The 23,294-nt window shown below is 40.8% G+C and overlaps 1 protein-coding gene across 2 annotated transcripts in view; it reads left to right on the top strand.

Moving 5' to 3' along the window:
- LOC120950786 (dopamine D2-like receptor) overlaps positions 1 to 19,748 on the top strand; it is a 106,218-nt gene extending 86,470 nt beyond the window's left edge. For both annotated transcript variants that reach the window (XM_040369083.2, XM_040369082.2), the window contains 3 exons: positions 6 to 140; positions 3,790 to 3,890; positions 5,343 to 19,748. In XM_040369083.2, the coding sequence (XP_040225017.1) occupies positions 6 to 140; positions 3,790 to 3,890; positions 5,343 to 5,554 (448 nt within the window). In that variant the 3' untranslated portion in view covers positions 5,555 to 19,748. The remainder of the gene's footprint in view (positions 1 to 5; positions 141 to 3,789; positions 3,891 to 5,342) is intronic.
- Positions 19,749 to 23,294: the final 3,546 nt, after the last annotated feature.

Raw genomic sequence — 23,294 nt, 5'->3', positions numbered from 1 at the left:
TACAGTGTGACCTTAAAACCTCTATCGTTAGTTAGATGCGGTGTCCAACAGGCACTGACACTGAATCGGAACGATTCCACCTTATCAACGAACTCGCGGGACAGTTCCAGGAAAGATAAAAAGAATACTCAAGCATCCAGGTGGGTTTCACTTACCTAACAGACGCTGTCGAGTTCATTTCATTGTTTGATCTTAATTTTAGGCGAATGCGTAGATCCTCAGTTCTTTCAATATTTTCAATTTCTGTCCAATTGAATACATGCTAACTCAATAAATCAGATCTTGATTTATAATTCCAATCATGGATTATCAAATCTATTTCCCATAAGTTCTTAAAAGTGTCATCTAAAGACTTTTTTGTCAATAAACACATGAGTCAGCGTGTGACATACAATGTGACATTTAAGGTGCAATGAAATCAATGTTTCGATGCATCATATTAATTTGTGAATTGATTAAAGTGGTTTCTTGGTTTCCAAATTACAAAAATATGCCTTAAATTCTAAAAATTCTATTCCTATAGTCAACCATCCATACTATACCTCTATAATATGTGAGCCAATACCACATAAACCTACAGTTTAAATCCTACTGATTGAGACTCAGTGAACTACTATTCTACGTATAATTAACAACATTGAAGTGCTTGTTAACGGATTATTAATGATAGCTTCAATGTTGATTTGGTTAAGGAAATCCTATATCTGTTAACTGTTTAATTATTTAACTTTATAATCGTTCGCCAGCTATTAAGCCTACTGCCTACCTATATCAACTAAACAAATAGTCATTTATTGTGTTCTGACTATCGATAGCAGATGTGTCAAGCTCATTTACTTGGCGGGTCACTTGTTCACCCGTTTGCAGGCCGAAATATCTACGTCGAATATCGTTCAGCATCTGTGTTGCGTTTCAAATATATATTGGATTAATCATAGCATCGTAACACGCAGAACCCTCAGGGGCTGCATGCGGGCCGCGGGCCACCAGTTTGACATATCTGATCTATAGCAAAAATGAACATTCACTGAATCGAGAGACTACCAATTACACGTATGACATGTCGTCAAATCAGGAATGGAAGATGTCTGCAATAATCTGTCACATGAAGTGCAATTGCATCACTTCATGATGGATCACGTGGATCACGCAGCGTGATAAATTATTTATAACTCACAATCTAATTAACGCCTTCCAAGCGGATTCAATTTAAAATCACATTCCACCATGACACTTCACAGCATCACTCATTCTGTTGGATCTTGTACATCAATTGGTGCCTGCCAACCGCAAGTAAAAAGGTGCAGGCAATTAGTATAATTGATTGATAGTAACAAACTGGTCGGGCCGCAACAGAGGGATCGTGGTTCCAATTTTTATCGAACCAGAAATCAATTGAATTTGCTTGATTTCCCTGTATTTTTTACACTATGTAAACGTGTAGTTGTTTTAATACTACGGCGGGCGTTTGAGTAGAAGAGAAATGAGCAAAATTGATGCTGCAGCAGGTAATTTGTTTTATTACACCACAAATCATGATCATGCAATTTTTGTCGTTGTTTAAGCTAAAACTGTTTCTTGTCATTTGTTTCCCTCTTCCTTTGAACCACAGTGGAGGATTGGAAGGTTTTTGTTCTGCAGGCTCATTTGTTTGCACTGGCATGAATGGGAATGGAGGAAAAACCCCTTGAATAAATTACGACCCGTCGCTCAAACAGTTCACACGTTTGGCAACGTTAGCAGGCTTCTCCTGTTAGCGCAACTGGCACCAATTCATCGCCGACCGTTGTGTAGAAAAGAACCCCTAAATCCTTTCACTAATCCCTGGGTACGCCACTTTTTTTTAACGTTGATGCATGTTGGAGCGCGGGAATAGAATGGCTCAAGACCCGTTTTAATGGGCATAAGAAATTTACTGTTATTACCATGGGGACACTTTCACCTTCTGCGATGGGACGATTCGTTTGCTTTTCTGCCTCTTGGCGAGTGCATATATTGCGTCGACCATTATGTCTTACAAGGACGAGCGTGCCACGTTGCCTCTAATAAAAATCATAATGAAAATTTTGTTAAATTTCCGGCAAATTTATCTCCGAGTGATGAAATTTCCATGATTTGTTGCACCTCTAGCCTCCGTGAGATGGCGAGATTGACGACTTTGGGCAAGCCTTACAGCTACCTTACCCCAACGGCAGAACGGTATAAAAATGGATAATCTTCCCCAACGCCTACAGTGAAGGTGACGTTTGTGAGTGTGGGTGTATGTTTTTAAGTATTTTCAGTTTTGTGATGTTCTGCATTACCGGCTCTTTGAACGATGCCTTGCATGTCCGGACCGAGCGCAAATCGCGTCGAAACCGTAAACTTGCGTCCCGTGGACTTCGTTTCCATTTTAATGCCGGTAAAGACGATGCGGTTATTTGCATAACGCGTACTGGCTGTGGTGTACGGAAAGAAATGAAACCGTATAAAATTGTCTCAAGCTACACCATAAAGCTGAGGCCCATTTGCCGCCGATCTCGGTAGCACGGTAGCGAAATGGCGACCAGGAAGTGAATGAGGTAACCTGCTTGCGAAAGCATTCTAAAAATGCTCTCCAGCACATACTCCTTTGATGACACTTGAAGGAAATTTCCAAGTCAATCATAAATCCTTTTTTCTTTATGAACAAATGCTACGAATGCTTGCTTTTCCGGGTCATATAGAGATTCATTTTGGGCTAGCATATACCATCTGCGTCGTCACGTTATTTTGTACCGGTCCCATCGCTGTGATAGAATCGAACGAGTTTATGCTTTTATTTTTATTTTGCATAAACAAACAGTTTTTGTCGACAGTCAATTGTAGGTGCTCGAAACAGCGGCACTCAGTTCGAATCCATACAGCATCATTCATTTATGATGACTCTCCTGCGGGTGTACCTGCAGCGCGCATGTATTATAATTTGATTTTTTTTTTCTTCAACATAACAATGCAAACAAATCCCCACTAGTGGGTTTTGCACACGCATACAGACACATTGGAATGGTTCATGCGTGACCGATGCCATCATTTCTGGTGGGACACATTTTCACGCGGCTGTTCCCGTTTCCCTGCCTGTTATTTTGAAGTTTTGCTGGTTGCACAGGCTGGCGTACAGTTGGTAAGCGAGCTCGGTATCCTATCACAGTGCGTGTGGGTTGAGCTTTTCAAATTTCACGAAAAGAGGAATCAGAAAATCTTTCGACCAATGCCTGCACCTGACATCGGCGGGGAGGAAAAAGAGCACTTGAAACAGTTAAATCGACGTACGAAACACAACGTGCACAAAGGTCAAACGAGCAGTTGTTATACAGGACGACAACGATGATGACATTGGGACGGTGTAAAATCTGTTCATATTTGGGACCGTATGGCCGTCATAAAATGATACATTTTGATTTCGGGTTGGGTTGTGTTGGGTGTTTTCCTTCCTCGCAGCACCTTATGCTCTGGACGCGAGAAGAATCGTCGTCAAATATTACGCAAAATTTGATTTTTTTTATACATAACCGATTTCAAACAGCTTTATATTGATAAGTTATGAAAACATTCGAACATCGAAAAAACTATTAGTTTATAGATATAGAAAGCAGAGCATTCGTACTGCAATAATCACTAATACAGCAACAATGTTGAAAGTCTGTGATACTCGATCATTAATTTCCTTTATTTTCAATAAACACAATTTTCCATTTTTACGTTTCAGCATATTTGAACACAAGCTTCAATAATTGCAATTTCATTTGATTTTTTCTACTTAACATGCAGGTTTACTATCTACAAAGTAAATAAAGCGTCGAAAAAGAAGCGAGAGAAATCGTCAGCCAAGAAAGAACGCAAAGCGACCAAAACGTTAGCGATAGTCTTAGGTAAGTATGAATGTAGAGCGCTTGTTGTAACTTTGTGCAACTTTTAGAAATATTTTTCAAGAAAATCATTTGTAACAAAAAGGACAAAACAAGCTTTAAAGCAATGTCAGTCTTTTCTCGTTTCTGCAGCCCACTGTAATGTGCAATAAAAGTGTTGATTAACCCACGAATCCTACGGTTTAGGCAGTCCGATCATAATGCTTTAGTAGCAATAAAATCTAAACCTTGTATCTTTCACCTTTGTAACGGCTAAAGGGAGAGTAAAATGTGTCCGATTTTTTGTTATCACCTCAAGCATGGCAAGGCTCGTTCACCATTTTGTGTGCAAAATTAAAACATAAACATTACGCCCAAGCACATTTTATGCATGAGTGAAGTCAGTTGAACCTTTCAACCACGTGTGGGTTGTACTAGGATGGTTAACATCAAAAAGATACGGGTGATGTACTAATTTACATAAGACAGTTAGCCAACAAGTTGAGGAAATATTTTTTAATTTGATGTGCTTTTCATATTTCTGTCAGATATGTAAAATACCAAACAAGGAGAAACTCTCTTTTGATGTGTTTAACTCATACCATTCTGTTTATAAATTTTATGTATTCATATTCATTGCATAAACAAATAACGGTTTACATTTTTAACTTTATTTTCTCCCAAGTTTCCCCCAATTCCTCTTTCATGAAACACTGGGGCGAGATTAGTGTGCAACTTACAAGAAACGTTTTTGACTCGGAGTTTTCTTTCACAACACATAATGGTGTCACGTAAGCGATACGTTTTCGTAACGATGTGAAAATATCCTTCCCGACGTGATGGCCGGTGAAGGTTTTTTTTTTTGTGGAACATAACGTGTCGCTGCTTGCTTTTTTTTCTTTAACCCACCAAATTGGCACCATTCAAACCAGTGCAAAAAGAACTTCGTGTTTAAACCTCTTTGGCACTTGACTATTTTGAAAAGCGCTGGAAAAAGCTTTTACGCTTTTCTGAAATGTTTTATCTGATGGACAGGTGCCTCAAAACTTTTACCATGGCTTCCGATAATCCGTTCAGGTTTGCAGATGAACGGCTGCCAATACCAAACACGGTCATGTCGTTGATCCTCAAAGAAGAAAAGAGCATGGCAGGGAAACATAATGTGAAATTGGTTCTTTTTTTCTAGTTCGAGAAAGTGTAAAGCTTAAGTGATTACTCTATCTGGTTGAAATGTGGCATCAGTTATTTTGTCGGTTTGATATAGATGGTCTACATTGTAATTAGATTTCAAAAGTTTGTTCAAACAGCGTGCTTGTTTCAGACATCTTTACAAGCGTTCAATAAAAATCAGTTGCCGATTGCAACATTCAGCCACTTGCTCATACTCGATCGAAGTGGAACCTAAATACTTATAAATAACAACTAAATATTAAACTAACGAACGGCCTCACGTTTTTTTCATTTGCCACAAACCAGGAGTGTTCTTGTTCTGCTGGGTACCGTTCTTTACCTGCAACATTATGGACGCGATGTGCGCGAAGCTTGACAAGGACTGCCGGCCAGGCGTCACGATATTCAACCTTACCACGTGGCTCGGCTACATGAACAGCTTCGTCAATCCTGTCATCTACACAATCTTCAATCCCGAGTTCCGGAAAGCATTTAAAAAGATCATGCACATCGAGTGAGTGGGACGGATCGGACCGGGCGCCCGTGGTGGTGACCGGGACGATGACGAAGCGGAACGAGGCAACGGGGTCAGCATGGCAGTGCCGGAACCGGTACGCCGTAACACTTCCCAACGACGCAACGTTACCTGGAGCTAGCCAGAAGCCACCGTCGAGCGCAGGGAGCAGGGTCGCTCACACGAACCTGAGCCGAGCTGTGCCGACGGTGGACAGAGGAACGGGATCGAGAGCAAACTCTCCCCGCAACCCTCAACGAGCCAATGTCAGTCGACGTCTACGAAAGCGTCAAACAGGAAGAAAGTGAAAGGTAGGGGGCCATTTTATTTATTTGCTGCCAGCCACTGGCGGGCGGTAGAGAACTCTCCGGAACTGGATCGGAGTCCGGTTGTGGTGTAGTCCGGTCGAGATTGTATTTATTGTGCACTGTATCTGCCAAGAGGAGAGGAAACGACGGGATGTCAGTGGTTTATACAAATCTTACAAAGCATTCCGATGATACAATACAACAGACCACCATAGTTCTATCCTGACCAGCTGCTCCATTTCCCCCGGACTGCGAGTGGCAAACATATCGACAACTGTACTCGCCGACCACTCACTAGACTGGCACAATAAATCCTTCAATTCCATCATGTGATCAACCGGAAGGATGACACCCTAAGCTACTCTCCTTCCGCCAACACAGAAACCATCTGGGCATTCTAGCAAACACTGGTGGCTCAAGGCATGGTGGAGGGGAGAAGATTTTTGTTAGTTTCGTTTCATCAGCACGATTCAGATTCGATTTCAACCTTCTTCGCTACTCGAAGCTCCTTGGTATCCCTCGAAAAACAAACCATCCACACCCTTGCAGCCGCACGGATATACATATATAATGAAACTTTCTCATGGATAGCAATCGAGATGCATCGTTTTTTCAGTCTATCGATGCGCCAGAACTACAGTCGAATGCAGGATCAGTGCAAGCGAGACCTTTGCTCGTCTGTGTGCCAAATGCCAATGGACCTTGCCCGATCCAGGTGCCAGAGGTAGGTGAAGTAATTTAACACAAAAGTCTGCATCGAGCGGAAATGCAGGAACACCGTAGCAATTTCTCATTCTCGTCCAAGTGTGAAAATGCAACAACAAGAGTCATATGTATGAGGGGAGTGTGTATTTGTGTGTAGTTCGGTGTGGGAGATTCATGGGCATGTCAAACTCACATCCGACGAAAACAGATAATAGAAATAACTATTAATCGATATAAAAAAGCACGACACTCGCTCGTGAGCAATCATCGCGCTGCGGACGCGAATATGCAAAAACAAAAATAAATAAAGCAAGGAAGAGTGGAAATAAATCAACAAAAGCTCCCACGCAACGTAAACCACCGTGTACCGGTGGTAAGCGCTGATGTAAGTTAACGCCTCGTACGCATGTTTCTATGTAGCCGTAACGTAGTGGTTAGTGTCGACTTTTTTAGCGACCGGTTTTACTCCACCTTTGCTGCTTCTCCAACGAACGAACGAGCGCCTGTACATATCGGTCCGTTAGGAAATAAAAACAAAACGTTATAACCCACTGCTCAAAGCATGTAAATTAAGCATAGCAAAAGCAAACAAACAAATGAACAAACAAATGAAACGACAACGACGTAGCGCTCGGTTTTGTTTCTTTTTTTTATATTTTACGTTCCTCTCTTAACTCAAAATAGCGTTCGAACGGAAAATGCAGCTGAGACCAATTGAAAGTGCACAGAAGAAGAAAAAACAGTCAGAGGGACAGCTCATGTAGTTTATACTGTGGTTTGCGAATCGTCCTTCTTCCGCCGGATAGCGGCTGCCATTGAAAGCACCATGTTTTCAAAGTAAAACAAAACCAAACGCAACCGTAAACCAAAGCAAAGTGAAAGACAAAAAATTGAGATTAGTGTTTAGGCGTGGCAAACGGAGCGATTATCTGCCTTTATCGTTCGCTGTGTGGCGCATACGAAGCTTCCAGAAACGAACGGGGAGACCAGATACCGCTTGTCACATACTGTGTAAATGCTAAGTAAATTAGTTAAGACAAACAAAAGTAAAACGCTCCTTTCTGCGCACCGTGGACCGAGCCGGGTGTGACTGTTTGGAGACAAATTAGTGCAATAAGTAGTGGAATGTAGCAGTTTCAAGTTATCGATGCAATCGATCGTTCAGAGAGCGAGAGGGAGAGAGAGAAATCGTTGTAGCAAAGGAGATAATATCGGAGAATAAGTGCATAGTGCAGTGCACTGATAACTAAACCATACTCGCTCATCACATAAAAGATATACTATTCTACACAAACTCATGCGCGAGATACACTCCCACACACGAGCGCTTGGTTGAACATTTCAAGCGTAGTACAAATTATTCAATAACAAATACTCGAATAATGCAACTTAAGTTTTAAATCAATTCTAAGCATAGTTCATGCGCTTGTGTCTGGGTATGTATTCGTGCGTGTTTGTGCGTAGGTAGATTAACGATCCACCACGATCCACAACTATGGTGTCATCGTTCTTCGAATAACCGTACTCACAAACGATCTACGTTGGAGTTTGTGAGATACTGGAATGTAAATATCGTTGTTACTCTTTCGGTTGATAATGCTCGATTACCGTGGAGAGTGGATGCGAGTCAGCATCTGAAGCGTGTTCACTATTGCTTATGTTTCAACTCGCTTTGATAGTTTAACAAACTGTTACAATTTAGAATATGTTTAAAGACTGTCCTATTGGAATTTATAGCAACTACGGAATGGTGGGAAAAAGTACTCAATAACAAAACTCCGTTAAACGAGCTGTCTAAGAAATGAATTATTTGCGCACTTTTCTGATAAGAAATGCAACATGCGATGAAGGCGATCGATAAAACAAGCGTTAGTTTTAATTTGTGTCATGCGATTCTATCTTACTCCAGATTTTTACAAAAAAAATTCAACCTCTTTCGAAGGTTGATATGGTAATATATTTTAAACATGCTTTCACATCTTTATTTCAAATTTAAGCATCACATCTTTACACGTCACAATGCTCTTGAATAGAACAAATGCTATGAGAAAAGTACCCAACTTTGCGACCTTTGCGACCGCCGATCCTTGACATATTCCTTCTCCTTCGAGTCGGATCACGTCATCCTCACACACACAAATCTGCGCCCTATTTACGGTCAATCAGTTATCTGAAATGAAGGGTATGAACCCTTTACCTTATCGTGGCAAACCTATCAGACCAGAACAATTTTTTTTTAATAAATTTAAGCCCATCCCAAAACTGGTTGATAACTTTTTGCTTTCCCAAAAAATGCTGTGGAACAGACATGCAGAAATTTGCCTTTCTGGCTAACCCGTGAGATGATTTCGCGATCAGCGAGATCGGTCGGTTGCGGTTGTATTATATGGTCAAATTAATTTGTCATCCTGCGGGCACCGTTTTACCGGTGTCACATCGAATGAACAACAACAAAGTGTAACAAAAAAGTGTACAAGTACAAGATACTCTTCCTCTCGTTAATCTGACCCTTTTGGCAGTATGGTGGATGAGAAAAAAGTTTCTTGTTTTGAGTGTTCCTTCGGGTCCAGCAGTATTTCGGCCATGAGCGTAGAGAGAAAATCCTAATAGAATGAAGGTTAAAAAAAAGCTTAACACCCATACCAGCCCCCGCCATTAATATGGCGACTGGGCTACGACACGCTGTTTTCTTCCCTGGCATGAGTTTTGACTTTTTCCGGAGGCTTCTGGCACCGATTATTTTTCAACGAAACGAAAAAAAAAACGCTCTCAGATATTTCATTATGATTACCCCAAGCGTCCCTTGGACGCAATGGACGCTGGGTCGCCTTGCCATTCAGGTAAGGACAGTCTTTTCGGCGCACAGAAAGGATACAAGTCAGGGGCCGGGCAAACAGAACAAATCCCGTGGCTTCTTTCGACGGCGTGAAGTTGGAACCATTCCCAACGAAAGGAATGGGCAGCAACGACAACATCCTAGGGGCGAACAAAAACACACACAAACTTTCGGGTAGGGATTTTAATTTCAGAACGCATTAATCACCTGTCAACGTCCAATGTCCGGTGTCCGGTTCCCTGCTAGAAGTCAGTTACTTTTGAATGGGCAACTGGCTGTTTTTTTTCGTCTCATCGCGGTTCATCTCACTTACTCGAACGTTGTCACCGTTTTTCGGTGGTATGCTTTGAACGGTTGTCGTCCGTTGCGGTAGATAACAAACGTACAAAAAAAACGACATCTTACGAAAAGAACGTGCCGGAGGAGTTTAGAATTGTAAATATATAAAAAAGAATCAGCCAGCCTTTGTCACTGTTACTGCGTGTAAAAGTTCTTGCTGTTTGATAATGGAGCACACACACACACAATGAATCGAAATCTGGACTTTTTTGTAGATTCTACGCCAGTAAAGTTTTTACTGTCAATAGTCCGGGGCGGACAACGTTTCAAATTTATTCTCTATCCAATGGGTTGGGGTTTGCTCGGTGCCGGTGAGGATGGTATATTTTTTCTTACACCTTTTCCTTAAGACGGCTACCAACCGTAGCTGTTACTATCAGTCACGTAAAACACATTACTTCAATGCGCTGTTTTCCGTTCGCCGGCAATGGAAGCATACTTTTTTCAATAGTATTTTTTCGCTGCACAAAAAAGCGGTTGGTCAGCGGTGTATCTCTGCTGGAGTAATCGTTGCACAAAAAGATATATATTACGGTTTGCAGATACTTTTCTTCACACTCATTACAATCTGTCGAATGAAAGGTACACTGCGCTAAATTATATATATCTCAAGTTTAAGTCGAGCAAACTAGGCAAAAATGACTGTTGTTCGTGGTAAATAATTTTTTTCTGGATCTATGATCAAAAAAGTTCCTGTATTATAGCCTCGACCTCGCGCCGGATTTAAGGTAAGGTGAGTTAGAAGAAAGGATTAATTGAAAACCTACCGCTGTGATTGCGAAACGACGACATCGCATGACTTGCAACGATAAATCAAGAGCGATTTCCCAAAAAAAAGCGAGTTAGGTTGGTAAAGAAAGTTTCCAAATTGACACACTGGCCGTAACAATTTTGGAGGCAAACCACGAACCCGCTCGGAGGATAAATTTCTGCAGTAAAACCCCTTTAGAGTCATCAAAAAGTATACCAATAAACACCGGTTTCACGACTGGTGTGGCCACTATCATGGCATCGGCATCAACAAACCCATAAATATCTCTACAAACAAACCATTCGTCAAAAGTGTTTAAATCGACGGTAAAACACGGCTAGAGTGGCCATCGCACCCACTACCCGAGCACGGTTTAGTGTTTGCAAACTTTTTCAAACATAAATTCCCTCACGCTTGAAAGTGAGGCCAGGGGTCCAGTTTTTGCCATCATAAAATCACAGTTAATCAAGAGTGTGTTCTTTTTTCGTTCTGGCCTGTCTGTGTGTGTGTGTGTATCGTTTCGAGCCGCTTACGCGACGGGTTTGATTAATGAGAGGTGTAAAAAATTAATCTAAAACCCACCACACAAACACTCACGCAAAGCCGCCCCGGGTTGAGGCGCATCGAGATGATCGTTAAACTGTGAAGCGTGTCTGGTTGTCGGAGTTTAATACACCCGCTGACAGCTTCTCTATTCACGCGCAAAAGCTCACTGAAACTGACACGCTGGTGCCGGTCTCTTATCCGGGGCTTAGATTTGACACTCAAACAATTCCCCACCGCCGCCACATGTAAGGTGCACTTTCTCACGTGCATTTGCAACAACCCTTCCGCCTCACCATGGACACCGCCTCGTAGCGTGAGCGGTTCGATTCCGTTAATAGCGTTTGTTTATCCAGCCGTGCGATTTTATGCTACCCCTTGCTCTCTGCGTCGACACACACACACATGAGTGCACACCGCTTTCACGAGCGCCGCACCGTACCCGGGCAACGAACGATGATAAAGGGGTTTCAGAGATTTAGAAGGCATGAATACACACGACCGTCTATCTCACCCGACGGTGCTGGTTATCAGCGCGCCAGGATACATTGCTACTCCCCCCTCCCAAGCCCCGCCCGTTCACAGGACGAGCTGAAACGAAGCGTACGGTTTGCGATGAATTTAATTGCTTTCGTAATTACATAAATGCACAAGCATCATTTGCATGCAGCTAAAGCCCTTGGGAGAAAGTGCGGCAAAGGGGTTTGGAAAGGGTTCAAAACACGAGACGTCGAAAGCTGGCTGGGCCAATTTAGCAGGATGTGGAAGCGAGTATCCACAATAATCCGTGCACGACGATAGAGCAGCAGATCCACCTTCCATAAGCGTTCCTCTTGGATGAGCGTTTACAATCTTTGTCTATGTTGTTTCGCTACGGTGCACTGTTATCCCTTCTTGAGCGTACCGGGACCAGGAGTGCTGCCCAGGGCACCGGTGAAACCAGCGGAAAGACTCAAACAAACTTGAACGTTCCCTGTGGCATATGTTCGGGCCAGGTGCACAGGTTGCAACGGTGTGGCGGTCCTTTTCCCTACCCCTGGCCGTTTAGAACGTTAGCTCCGCGAATTGACAAGACAAATGAAGTAAGCTGTTTACTGCTGGGTGTTGTCAGTGATCGTGTAGCTAAACGGTTTCATGAGCGAACGTCTCCCGCACGACGTGCTAGTTCGAGCAGGTGATAAACTAAAGCGATTATTAATCGAAATCTATCAACACGGGTCCTGTGTGGAAGGGTACACGTTCTTGATTTGTTTGGATTCAATTAAACAATCAACACTATTTCATCGTTACTTGAGATCAGTTAGTAAAGTAGAAGCTGTGATGATTCTCAACTAATTCGTGTCGACTAATAATGTTGTACTTCTATTATAGTTTTTAAATGTCATATGTATTGGATAACTCGTGACCAATTTTTTGTTATTCAAAAAGATCTACATAAACTTGAGTACTACTTCCACTACAACTAGTCAACACGAATGCTTACACGACTCATCCAGACGCTCATATATATAAGGAAGCTTCGCTATGCACGTCATTAGACGATAAATTTGCAATGACAGTCATTGCTGAAAATCCATCAATCTGCTTCCACATCACCCATTCGAACGGAATTTTAAGTGAAGCTCAGAACAGTAGCAGGGCACATCAGACTGAAAGGAAAAGCTGCTAATAGCATTCTCGCGCTGATGCCCCAACACGCCTGTTCTTCGATTCTGTTTTTCTAAACGCACACTATGGCACGTACCACTGAGACATTTGCCGGCGCGCTGAATAAAGCACCCTTCAACCCGGCCAATAAGTTTCGAACGGTCTAGCTTTAGGCCATCCGTCCCTATTAGAAAACCTCATCTTTCTTCATTATAAAACATTAGCTTCATAAAATAAATCAAGCTGCAGTGGAGGTACAGGCCGGGGGTCGATTTGCTTTCCCTTGCCATTGGAGGATTTTATTTGTAAACTCGTTTGTGGCCGTTTGAAGAAAGCACAGAAAAGGCTCACCATGATTATAGCAAACGAGCCCCTTTTCCCTTCACAATGGGGGTAAAGGGCACCCCGAAAAGGAAAGCTCATTGACGCCCTTCGTATACTTCCTCGTAAACAAATACTCGCACTATCGCGTTTCTCGGCCTTCGGATTTGTTTGTTCTCGTTTGGAGGACCGGTTTTTTTTTTTGCGAATCGTATTTCACCTATGTAAAAAGGGTGTAAGGTCACTGTGTGGGTCGTTTGCAGATCGGCTGCCAGCAGATAGAAATTGTTAGCACTGAAAAAGAGAATCGGTTAATGCTAAGGTACACAGGCGAGCGAACGGGTAGACCACACGAATTATGAGGGTAGGTAGCAAATAGAGCTTCAAGCGCAAAGTGGACTGATGATCAAAAGCAAATCTCTAGGGGACATGATAAAACCGCAAAGAAGGATGAAAACAACGCTCGCTCAAAAATCATTAAATTGCTGGAAAGAATGGATACATTCTACATTCGATTAAATTTACTACGGCAACACGGAGAGAGAGAGAGAGAGAGAGAGAGAGAGAGAGAGATAGAGAGAGAGAGAGAGAGAGAAAGAGAAAGAGAGATATTTTTTGTTCGCGAATAGTCATTGGAGATTTTTTACCCTTCTGTGAGCTTCCTGGAACTGATTCTGGAAATCTGACGGGTCGTAGCAAGAGCCGTCTTCCCACTCCCTTTACGCTAGTGATTGGGTTTCGTTGATTCCCCAAGCATTTCCCCGCCCCCTGTACAGGTTTTTCTTTCGGCTCATAAAATCCGATAATAACCTATCGAAATGAACAAAACCCTTCCACTGCCTGGTAACCCTGGTGCCCTTCTATAAGCTCTAGCACGAGTCGTTTTTTAAGCCCTCATCAAATAGTCCCCTCGCCACGGTTCGGTGAAAAAATGGAGGAAGCTGATTCGCTTGTTGTTTCCACCTTTGGTACAAGCGAGGTGCGACGAAAATAAACGGATATCGATATTTAATGGCCGATATGAATCGGTTGGCGTTTAAACTGATTATTTCTTTTTATGATTACCATAGTTAAAGCGGGTTATAGAATGGAACGAGAGATTGACTGCACGCTCGATCCGACTCGGCGCCAGTGATGACGAACATGATGATGATGATGATGATGATGATGATGATGATGACAATGATGATGATGATGGTTTCTGCTACGACCGTCATTATGGGGCAGCTTAGCATCCAGGTGCACATCAAACGTGGAGCTGAAAACCCGTTGTAAAGCTCGTAAATATTGCTATCAGCAAAATGATTACAAACCGATAACAAACATACAATTTGAGGCTGGTAGCAGTAACAAAAAAATCTGTCTGGGCAATTTTTATTCGTTGACAATAACACATTTTGATTACTTATTTATTGACTACGAGATACATGTTTGTTGCCCTCAAAACGATTGATATATGATCGTGCATAGGGTGATGAAGCTTATTGGTTATTGGCTTATATTGGTTTAACTTTCCATCAGAGAAATGTACGAATTAGCTACATAGAGCAATAACCAAAGTGTTACGTTAAAACATTTAAAGCATACGCCTGCAGGAGTTATACTGGGCTCCAAACTCTTCTTCTTCTTCTTTGGCTCAACAACCGATGTCGGTCAAGGCCTGCCTGTACCCACTTGTGGGCTTGGCTTTCAGTGACTAATTGATTCCCCCCATAGCAGGATAGTCAGTCCTACGTATGGCGGCGCGGTCTATTTGGGGAGTGAACCCATGACGGGCATGTTGTTAAGTCGTACGAGTTGACGATTGTACTACGAGTTTAACTGGGTTCCAAACATTTAATGAATATCTTTCGATTTTGACCCATTCAATCGCAATTTATTGCCAATTTTTCGTCTATTTCCACACTTCATCAACGTTAAGATTGTTTTCATTCGACAGCTCACATCAGTGTTTGAATCATCCACCAGGCGCCTCCACCTTGGTGACGTGTGAATCAAACGCTTCAAAACAACAAACTTTCTGATGCTATCGTGAAGCATAAGCTAGCAGACAAGATAAACAACTCTCAAAGGAAATCAAATATTCATTACATGTTGACGAACAGAAATTTCTAGAGAATCCAAAGATTCTCAAGCGATGTACGATGCGCTGTGTGATGAAATAGTGAACGTCGTGTCAAAAGTGATGCCTGAAATACAGAATTGATTGACACGATGGTTTTGAAGCAAGCAGGTGCTATTGATGTTTATATGTTGTGCTCAACCTTTTGATATCCATCCTGTCCATTTCATTTAAAAAATCATCCAGATATCCTCCTGCATCAAGTTTAACTTTATCTACCTGCTGGGATGGTTGAATACATGGAGAAAAAATATTTTTGTTGATCAATTTCATCACATTTATGCTCGTTATTTTGTATCCGTTCTACCTGAATATTTCTTGTCAATTTTGTGCAAAATAAAATTGCTACATCTCTTCCCAGAACACCGGACCATGACAATTTCCTTCACCTTAACTAATGAGCGTGTACGCTGAAACTCAGCTTCGGGTTGGCGTGATGCGCAATCAAAGCATAGTAGTGTAGCATTATGCCCATTATCCTTATCATGCCATCCAACTCACGCGTCATGAGCATGGAGGAAAAGTAAAGTTCAATTATAGGATGCCAGGCGCTCGTAACAGTGGTAACGGTGCAACACAATGCAATAGGAACAGACAGCAATTAAACATTACGTCCAAGCGAGACGACAGAAATGGAAACCCGTTTCTACTGGCAGCCCTCACCTAGACCATTTAGCACGTGTGCAAGAACGCTGTACCAAAGGGTTTGCTGCACTCGGATGGTAATGCCATCCTGGGCGAGGATCTTGAGTGCACCTTGCAAGTTAGCTGTCATCAGCACGTTTGCTCGTTCAGGCTCTCAGTTTGGCGTGGTTTGGCGAGGTGACCAGCCCACCTCTCCGTCACCTTCTTCGAGACACGGATTTTCCGTTGGTCGTTGGAGGACTTTTTTTACACTCTGCTTCTGCATCGTACACCACGTTGCAGCATCACGTACGTTTGATTTGCTTTTGCAGAATCGCTTGAGCATTCGAGCGTGGTTATGTGGCTCTATCGCATACGAAGGCATCGCAACAAATTACACCATCACCATGATGGTATGGCCTTTGGCCAACTCTTCCCCTCCCGGGACCACATCTAGCTAGAGCGCTCATGTTGCTAGATTCTGGCGCAACTGGTGCTTTCCTGTGTCGGATTCGACTAGCGAACAAAAACAGCGTAATCGGGTACATCCTGTGGTGTTTTAACAAGTGAAGCCGCCGTCTATCCTTTGTCACAGACGAAACTGATGTCGTTCCATTCCTCCGGCCCATGCACGCATCCGTGCTGCATACGTAAAAGACCGACAAACGATTCGCATTCACACATATACGGTAACGGTTTGGACCGAACTGCATTCAGTCCGCCCATATTCAGGGGCTGTAGTAATTCATCGCTGCTTTACCTCGCAGTTGTCTTTTCACATACGTTATTCTTTTGGATGTAGTGTGAAGCAGTGCAGCCCAACACACACAGACCGTTAGTGTGTGCATGTTGCAGCGACCGATAGAAAAGTGTGCATTTTTTGTACCGGTTCGGGAACAATTGTAATGAATGGTTGAGCTACAGGAAATATGCATATTTCCTCTTTTGGCGTGCTCTTCTCTTTAGATCGAAAAAGCTACAAGGTTTTTAGAATGGAAATTTTACACTCAATGATTGGTTTGTACAAGTTAATACATCTCATTCAGTAAAATTTATTCAATACAAATTCAAAGAACTTTAAATGTTATAAGAGATGTTCTAAAAATTTAAAAAGAGAGGTCAAGAAGACTTTAAGGCTTTAATGATTTATTACAATGTTTTATAGATATTGGAACGTATCAAAATTGAACTATTGTCGTTTTCCTCCTTCCCTTTAACATTCTTTATTCTTATTTTTTTTTTATCGTTATGATGTTATTCGATTGTTTCTCCATTATACATAGAAGGAATATTAATAAAAAGATAAAATATGTAGAAATGATTATATTTGAACAGCCTGAACTCTTCAACATTAATATTTCTAATTGATATTATGTAGATTAAAATTGAATTTTTGTGATTTAAAACATGAACCAGACTTTTCTCCATTCGCATTTTTTGTGTTTATTCAGTATTTATGACACAGTAGTTAAGTTTCATCGTTGGTAGCTAAAAAGGAAAAACAAAAATCCGATGCCGATTTGTTCATCTATTCCTTGCATAGCAAAATCCCAATTCCTCGAAATTGTCCTACCATTCGGCATAAATAACGCGATTCCCACCGTGCCGGAAACGGAAGCCTCTCGTTTCCGAGTGTATCGGTAGCAATATCTCTCGACGTTCAAAAAAGGTTTCAATTTTTTGCTTCCTTTTTACATTTCTGTTCGATCTACTTGGCGGGCACAGTCAGCACGATTCATGTTGGTATTGAATACTCGAAACGAACCAAAAATCACCTTAGGTGCTTTGAAGCATCCTTATTCAGTAAATCAGTTTAGCAGCTATACCTATACGATAAAAGATATGCTGCAGCGTTGGGAATTGGCAGGAAGTTAAATCAATGATCAATGTGATCAAATTCGGATAGAAAAATAATAATGCCAACGAGACAGTAAGGTTTAAATTTTACTCTCGAATATCTTTCAAGTTTCACCGGACAATATGCTCTTTACGACATGTAAATTTAGTAACTGCGGGAGTTTTAGTTACCAAAATACTTGTTGACTATGTTGTTTGGTTAATTAACTTAGAATGCAGGCATCAGTGCAATGTATTTTCATTGTAGCACCAGCAGGAAATATATGGTTGCAGTTGTTTAGTCGACAATGAGGCACTATACATCCAAAATAATTATCTTATTCCCACTGTGCAGTCTCCGATGAAATGTACCAATGCATGCTTCGGAAGAAGCTATTGCCTAGCAAAAACCATCAGTGCTTTGCGAATCGCTTTGCGCCACCAAATCTGTTGTCACCTCCCGGGCGCTTTGAAATAGAACCTGCAAAACGGAAGAAGCGACACGCCCAGCACACGTACCCAGTAATTCAATTCGCTGCAAAACGATGCTTAAATTGGATCACCGCAGAGTCAATGGAAGTGGGAAAGAATGGAAAAGGATTCACTTTCTTCAATCCTGGTCTGTCGGGAACAGCAAGATTTAGTGAGGTTGTTTTTTTTATATTCCACACAGCTATTCTCCATGCCATTGCGGGATAAATGATGCTCTTGGTGGTTGCCAACATTCCGTGTCTTGTTCCATGATATTGAGAATACTTTTTGCAAGCCGGATATTCTGTGCCGAATCGCTTGTTTATGTGATTCATCTCAAGCATGTGCTTGGCAAGGGTTTCGTAAGCGGGTGGAGTTTTAAATTAGTTAAATGCTTTAAATAGTGGTTATTTCTTTGTTTGTAAATCTAGGTGTAAAAATATAACAGAAAAAGGTCTCATTTTACCTTAATGTTAAAAGGCGATTTTACGTAAGGAGATTGATGCTTACGATGTAAATATGATTGGTTCAGGGTTTATATGTAAAATAAATCTGTAAAGAAGTTAAAAATAATTATTTTTTTTTACCAATTGAAGTTGTTGATACTTCAAAACCGGTATCAACGATTTTCTATGTATATGTACTCTTAAGCCGTGACTTCATTTGTTGCTGTTCCTGCAAGTAAATCGAAATAAATATTATTTTTGGTGTGTATACACATCACACCATTGTACTGATAGGACTTCTCTCAATAGAAACCGTTTCTTTACAAACGTTGTCAATACCATACAAATAGACCGCACATGTTTGCCACGAACGGTCGGTTTAAGAGCAAATCTAAACGATGTTAACCAATTGTCATACGATCCGACTCTGCCGTACGGTTTATCCTCTTAATCCATTTAATCCAAAGTGGAAATATATGAAAAGCTGCACCACTAAACGATCCATTCATATCTGAATGTTTCTTTATCCATTCACATGGGCTGTATTTATCCTAGAAAAAAGAATACATAATTCAATGCAACACATACCATGCTTCGTGCGTCATCACCCATGGTCCTGGTTGTTTGGACATGATTTTTTTTCCATATGCAGGGGCATTTTTTGGCTTAGTGTTCAAAGCATCGATTGACTTTCTCCTACCTCATACGAATGTATCTACATTCTGTACATGCCCTCCTCGTTCGCTCTGTCTGGTCATTGGACGCGTCATCGTCACCATCAGCCCGTGATTATCATTTATTGAATTTGATTCGGACAAATTGTGCCTCACATAATCAATCAATCAGAGCAGCACAACAAAGCAAAAGCGCCAAGCGCCGACCCCCGTGCGCTGTTGCTGAAATGCTTCATTTAGTCGTACTGTTCAGTGCTCGAACAGTTCGAATACATCCTGCAGGGAGCACAGCGGTGAAGATATGATTGGTCCTGCTGGAGCTACCGGCAGACGGCAAATTCGACTATCGAATGGAGGGAAATCAATTTGTAAACGTCACAATAAATCCCATCGCATCAATAAACGAGAGCATGCTTGAATGCATCCGTTTTGGGGACTGTTTGTCACTGGTGGGAATTGCCTCCCATTGCCCGTCGTAACGTGAACTGGAGGCAACATGTTTACAACATTAAAAAACCTTGTAAACGGGTGACTTTTTGATAAAAGACTTGCACCGTTACCTAGATGCACTTTGAAGTTTACAAAACAAAACTATTACTATTACTATACATTACAAAACTACACTATAGATATATTAAATATTCAAAACACGCATGAGCAGCACTAATAAGTGAGCACTATTTAAAACAATAAACTTCATTACCGTTGTAAGTTTGGTATTGATCAGCAAACTATTGGTTTGCCGTATTAAGGAGGAAAGGAGCGGTAAGGCAACGAGCCATACCAATGTGTACAGACCACACGCGGTCATTCTCACGTTCCCATGCATGCCAATTGTTTAACCAGCGCACGCTGCATATGTGCAGAAGTTTATCCTACTAAAATATTGTGGAATGCTACAAAACTGAACCGAAAAAATACTGACATTGAACATGATTGGAAAGTATGCGGCTGTAGTTCATTAGGGTAAATCAGTGCATGAAACGGGATGTTATAACGTTTGATCTCATTTTTTTTAAATTCAGGACGGACGGCTTTGACGTATTGCTTACCCATATTATTTAATTTGATTACTTATTTGCTGTTCCAACCGCTGCTCAATGTCCCATTTAATTAAACTGCAATTCTTACCATTGATTATGTTTCGCTGCTAATTATGTGGTGAACTTATTAATTTCATAGTTCACATTTATCTAAACAATGGTTATTTATCGTTTATGGGTCATGTTCGTACAATTAACGTACAATTTGATGCAATATTTGCGCAATACTCCAATTTATTCCATTATCAAATGTTTGTTTTCCAAATAAATCATATTCCTATCATGCCATGTTGTTGTTTATGATGTTGTAAAAGTTTTCAGTCCTTTTGTTTGCGTTATTGTGCCTTTGGATATTGAACCGTTGACAGCTAGTGGTGAGGTGAAATGATTTATGAAGATGCAAATTTCAATCCAGACAAACAGTCATAAGATAGTAAATTTGTTTATATGTATTCGAAATAAAAAAAGAGGTACACTACGCATATTATTTTTTTCATGCCTTCAATGTGAGCATTTGAGCTACCTACAAAAAAGTTTACCGTAAAAGAGAAAACAACAAATTTGGGCCCTTTAGATTGTTGATACTATGTATAAAAAAATCTCTCTTGCTGAAAAGCAAAATGTTTGAAATCTTTTGTAAATTCACTTCATGTACAATGAAATATTTTTTGTTAGTACGAAAGTTTTACTTCGTTTTACTTTTTATCCGTACGTTCAATGTTTTATATCAACCACATTGCAATAACCTCTCTTGCTCTTTTCACATCCTGGATCATCATCAATAAACTATCATTTGCATCCGGTTGCTGATGGCACACGCACTACAAATTGTAATGTAATGACATGAGCAAACCACAAAATCACACAGAAACAATCCAGAGACAGGACATGTCCAATTAGTGTTACACCATGTCAACAGCAGGGACCACATTATTTATCATTGTTCTGTGTAATCTGACAAATTGATAAATGATTTCCCTATTCAAAAGCCATCTAAAGCTCAGCAGAAGCTATCCTAGGACTTCACTTATGTTTTGTACCGTCGTCACTTTAAAGTTGCTATGCAAGAAACTCTTAGCCAGATGCCTTGGGGAATAATGCATTAATTCCTAACAATACAGCCTAAATGGTCATTGTGTTTGCTTCGTGGAGTACGAAAGTGCTCATACAAGTGACACACCAAGTAACGTTAGTAAATCTTTCGCCTTCCTCGCATGTGCACAAGAGCTCGCTGCTGGAAAAGATACCGATAAGTCCGAACAAACAATGTTTCCTATGTAACAGAAGGATATAACATATCTATTTTTCCAAAATTGCATATCAAAACAATCTGAACAAAGACGAATTGAAGAATGAAAAAGAGCCATAAATCAATCACTGCAAAACCGTACGGTTGAAATCAAAAACCAAACAATGTCAAAAAGAAATTGCATTACTTTGAAATATTCTTTGCTACCGGATCACCCACTGCCATCGGCATTCATACGAAACAATTTCAATATGCCTATGCGTTGCTTATAGGGCCGTGTTTTCGGATTGTTTTCACGGATTGCGTTTGCTCACTTGATGGAATAGTTTCCTGTTCTCCATTGCTCATAAGTTTTAAGTACCTGTACAAGAACCCGTGTGCTGTAAGCGCAAGAAGGCACGCGTAACTATAGCAATAGTACGATTGCTCAACAATGGCATTGCACCATAACATTGGTAGCTGACCGAAACACGTGATGGCTTGTGCTAAAAGTTTCACTCTTTCATGTTGATGAGGAACGCAAAACAGAGACCTTTACAGGTGCTAACTCTAGCTCAAATGTTTCGTAGTAATTGGTGTTTGTTTCCAAATTTGTGCAACTTTGTCCGTCTCGTAGCAATGGGGCCGGAATTGCAATCTGAAAACAAACACATTTACACTTCAACGAGAAAACCATGCTTGAGGCTAAAGTACGAATGTAGCAAAAATGTGCAAACATTAAGCGGAGCAGCAAAACAATTCAATAACAATTTATTTCATCCCTTACCTTGTTGAAAATGATCATGTTCCCTTATCTTTGCTACATTTGATGAGCCCCAATAACTTCAAGTATGGGATAACTTTTTGTCACAAGCCATGCGTTTGATCGATGGAAGATAAAGCGCATTCATTTCCTCCATTCAAAGCAAGACATATGCTGTTAACGCGTCAGTTAGATGGTAGTGAAACACACCCGTAGAAAATGACCATTTGAAATTCCTAGCACTGAATCAAACGTATTAAATTTAAATCTTACGATTTCATTCGCCAAACGGTAGGGAAACTTACTCATGTAGTTTTCAATACCCATTGTTAGAGAGCCTATAGCCTACAACTATTAACAACCTTCCATTATTTACAAGCACTGAAACGTTTATATTATCGTTATTATTGGTGGTTATTGGTAAAATAGGACTTTTTGCTCATTTGCTTTGAACTTAAAACCAAATCTAATACAATCAGAGCGTAGTGAAATGGTCAAAACAAAGCTATGAGACATTCATAGCGAAGTGTGTTGCCAAACGCTCTATTCATACCATTGCATGTCACAAACGAAACTAACAATTCGACATGTAAATTTAATCAAAAGTAGCATTCGACGCAGAAACTAACATAAAACTAACCACCAGTAGAAGACGTTAGTAAACACACTGAAGCAAATGGGAGTGAAAAATAAATCAAATAAATTGAACTTAACAAATGCAAGCAAACTCACAATCTGTCGTATTGAGATAATGCGACCACTATAGGGACGGTAAACTGTTAAGATCAAAATATCTACGAACAATAGCTATATTTGTGGGGCGCTACTGACCATTGTATCTATCGTAGTGAACAAAACAATACAAAATTACAAAATCAAATCAAGGAAATCAATGCTGCTGTATATTTGCAACAAAACTCTGTACTGGTGAGGTATATTTTAAAGAACAAATGGAAGGCCAACCTCCGGCGGAAGTACACTAGAGTCCTACTACTTAAGAATTTGTAGCAAGTGTGGCGAATAGGAACTGGAGGAAGAGTAAAAGAGACAAATATTATTATATAAAAATAAAAGCCAGACTAAACTT

The sequence above is a fragment of the Anopheles coluzzii genome, chromosome 2, assembly GCF_943734685.1.
Source record: "Anopheles coluzzii chromosome 2, AcolN3, whole genome shotgun sequence".
Lineage (NCBI taxonomy): Eukaryota > Metazoa > Arthropoda > Insecta > Diptera > Culicidae > Anopheles > Anopheles coluzzii.
Note: the sequence above shows the minus strand (reverse complement) of the source record. Positions and strands in the feature narration are given on the sequence as shown.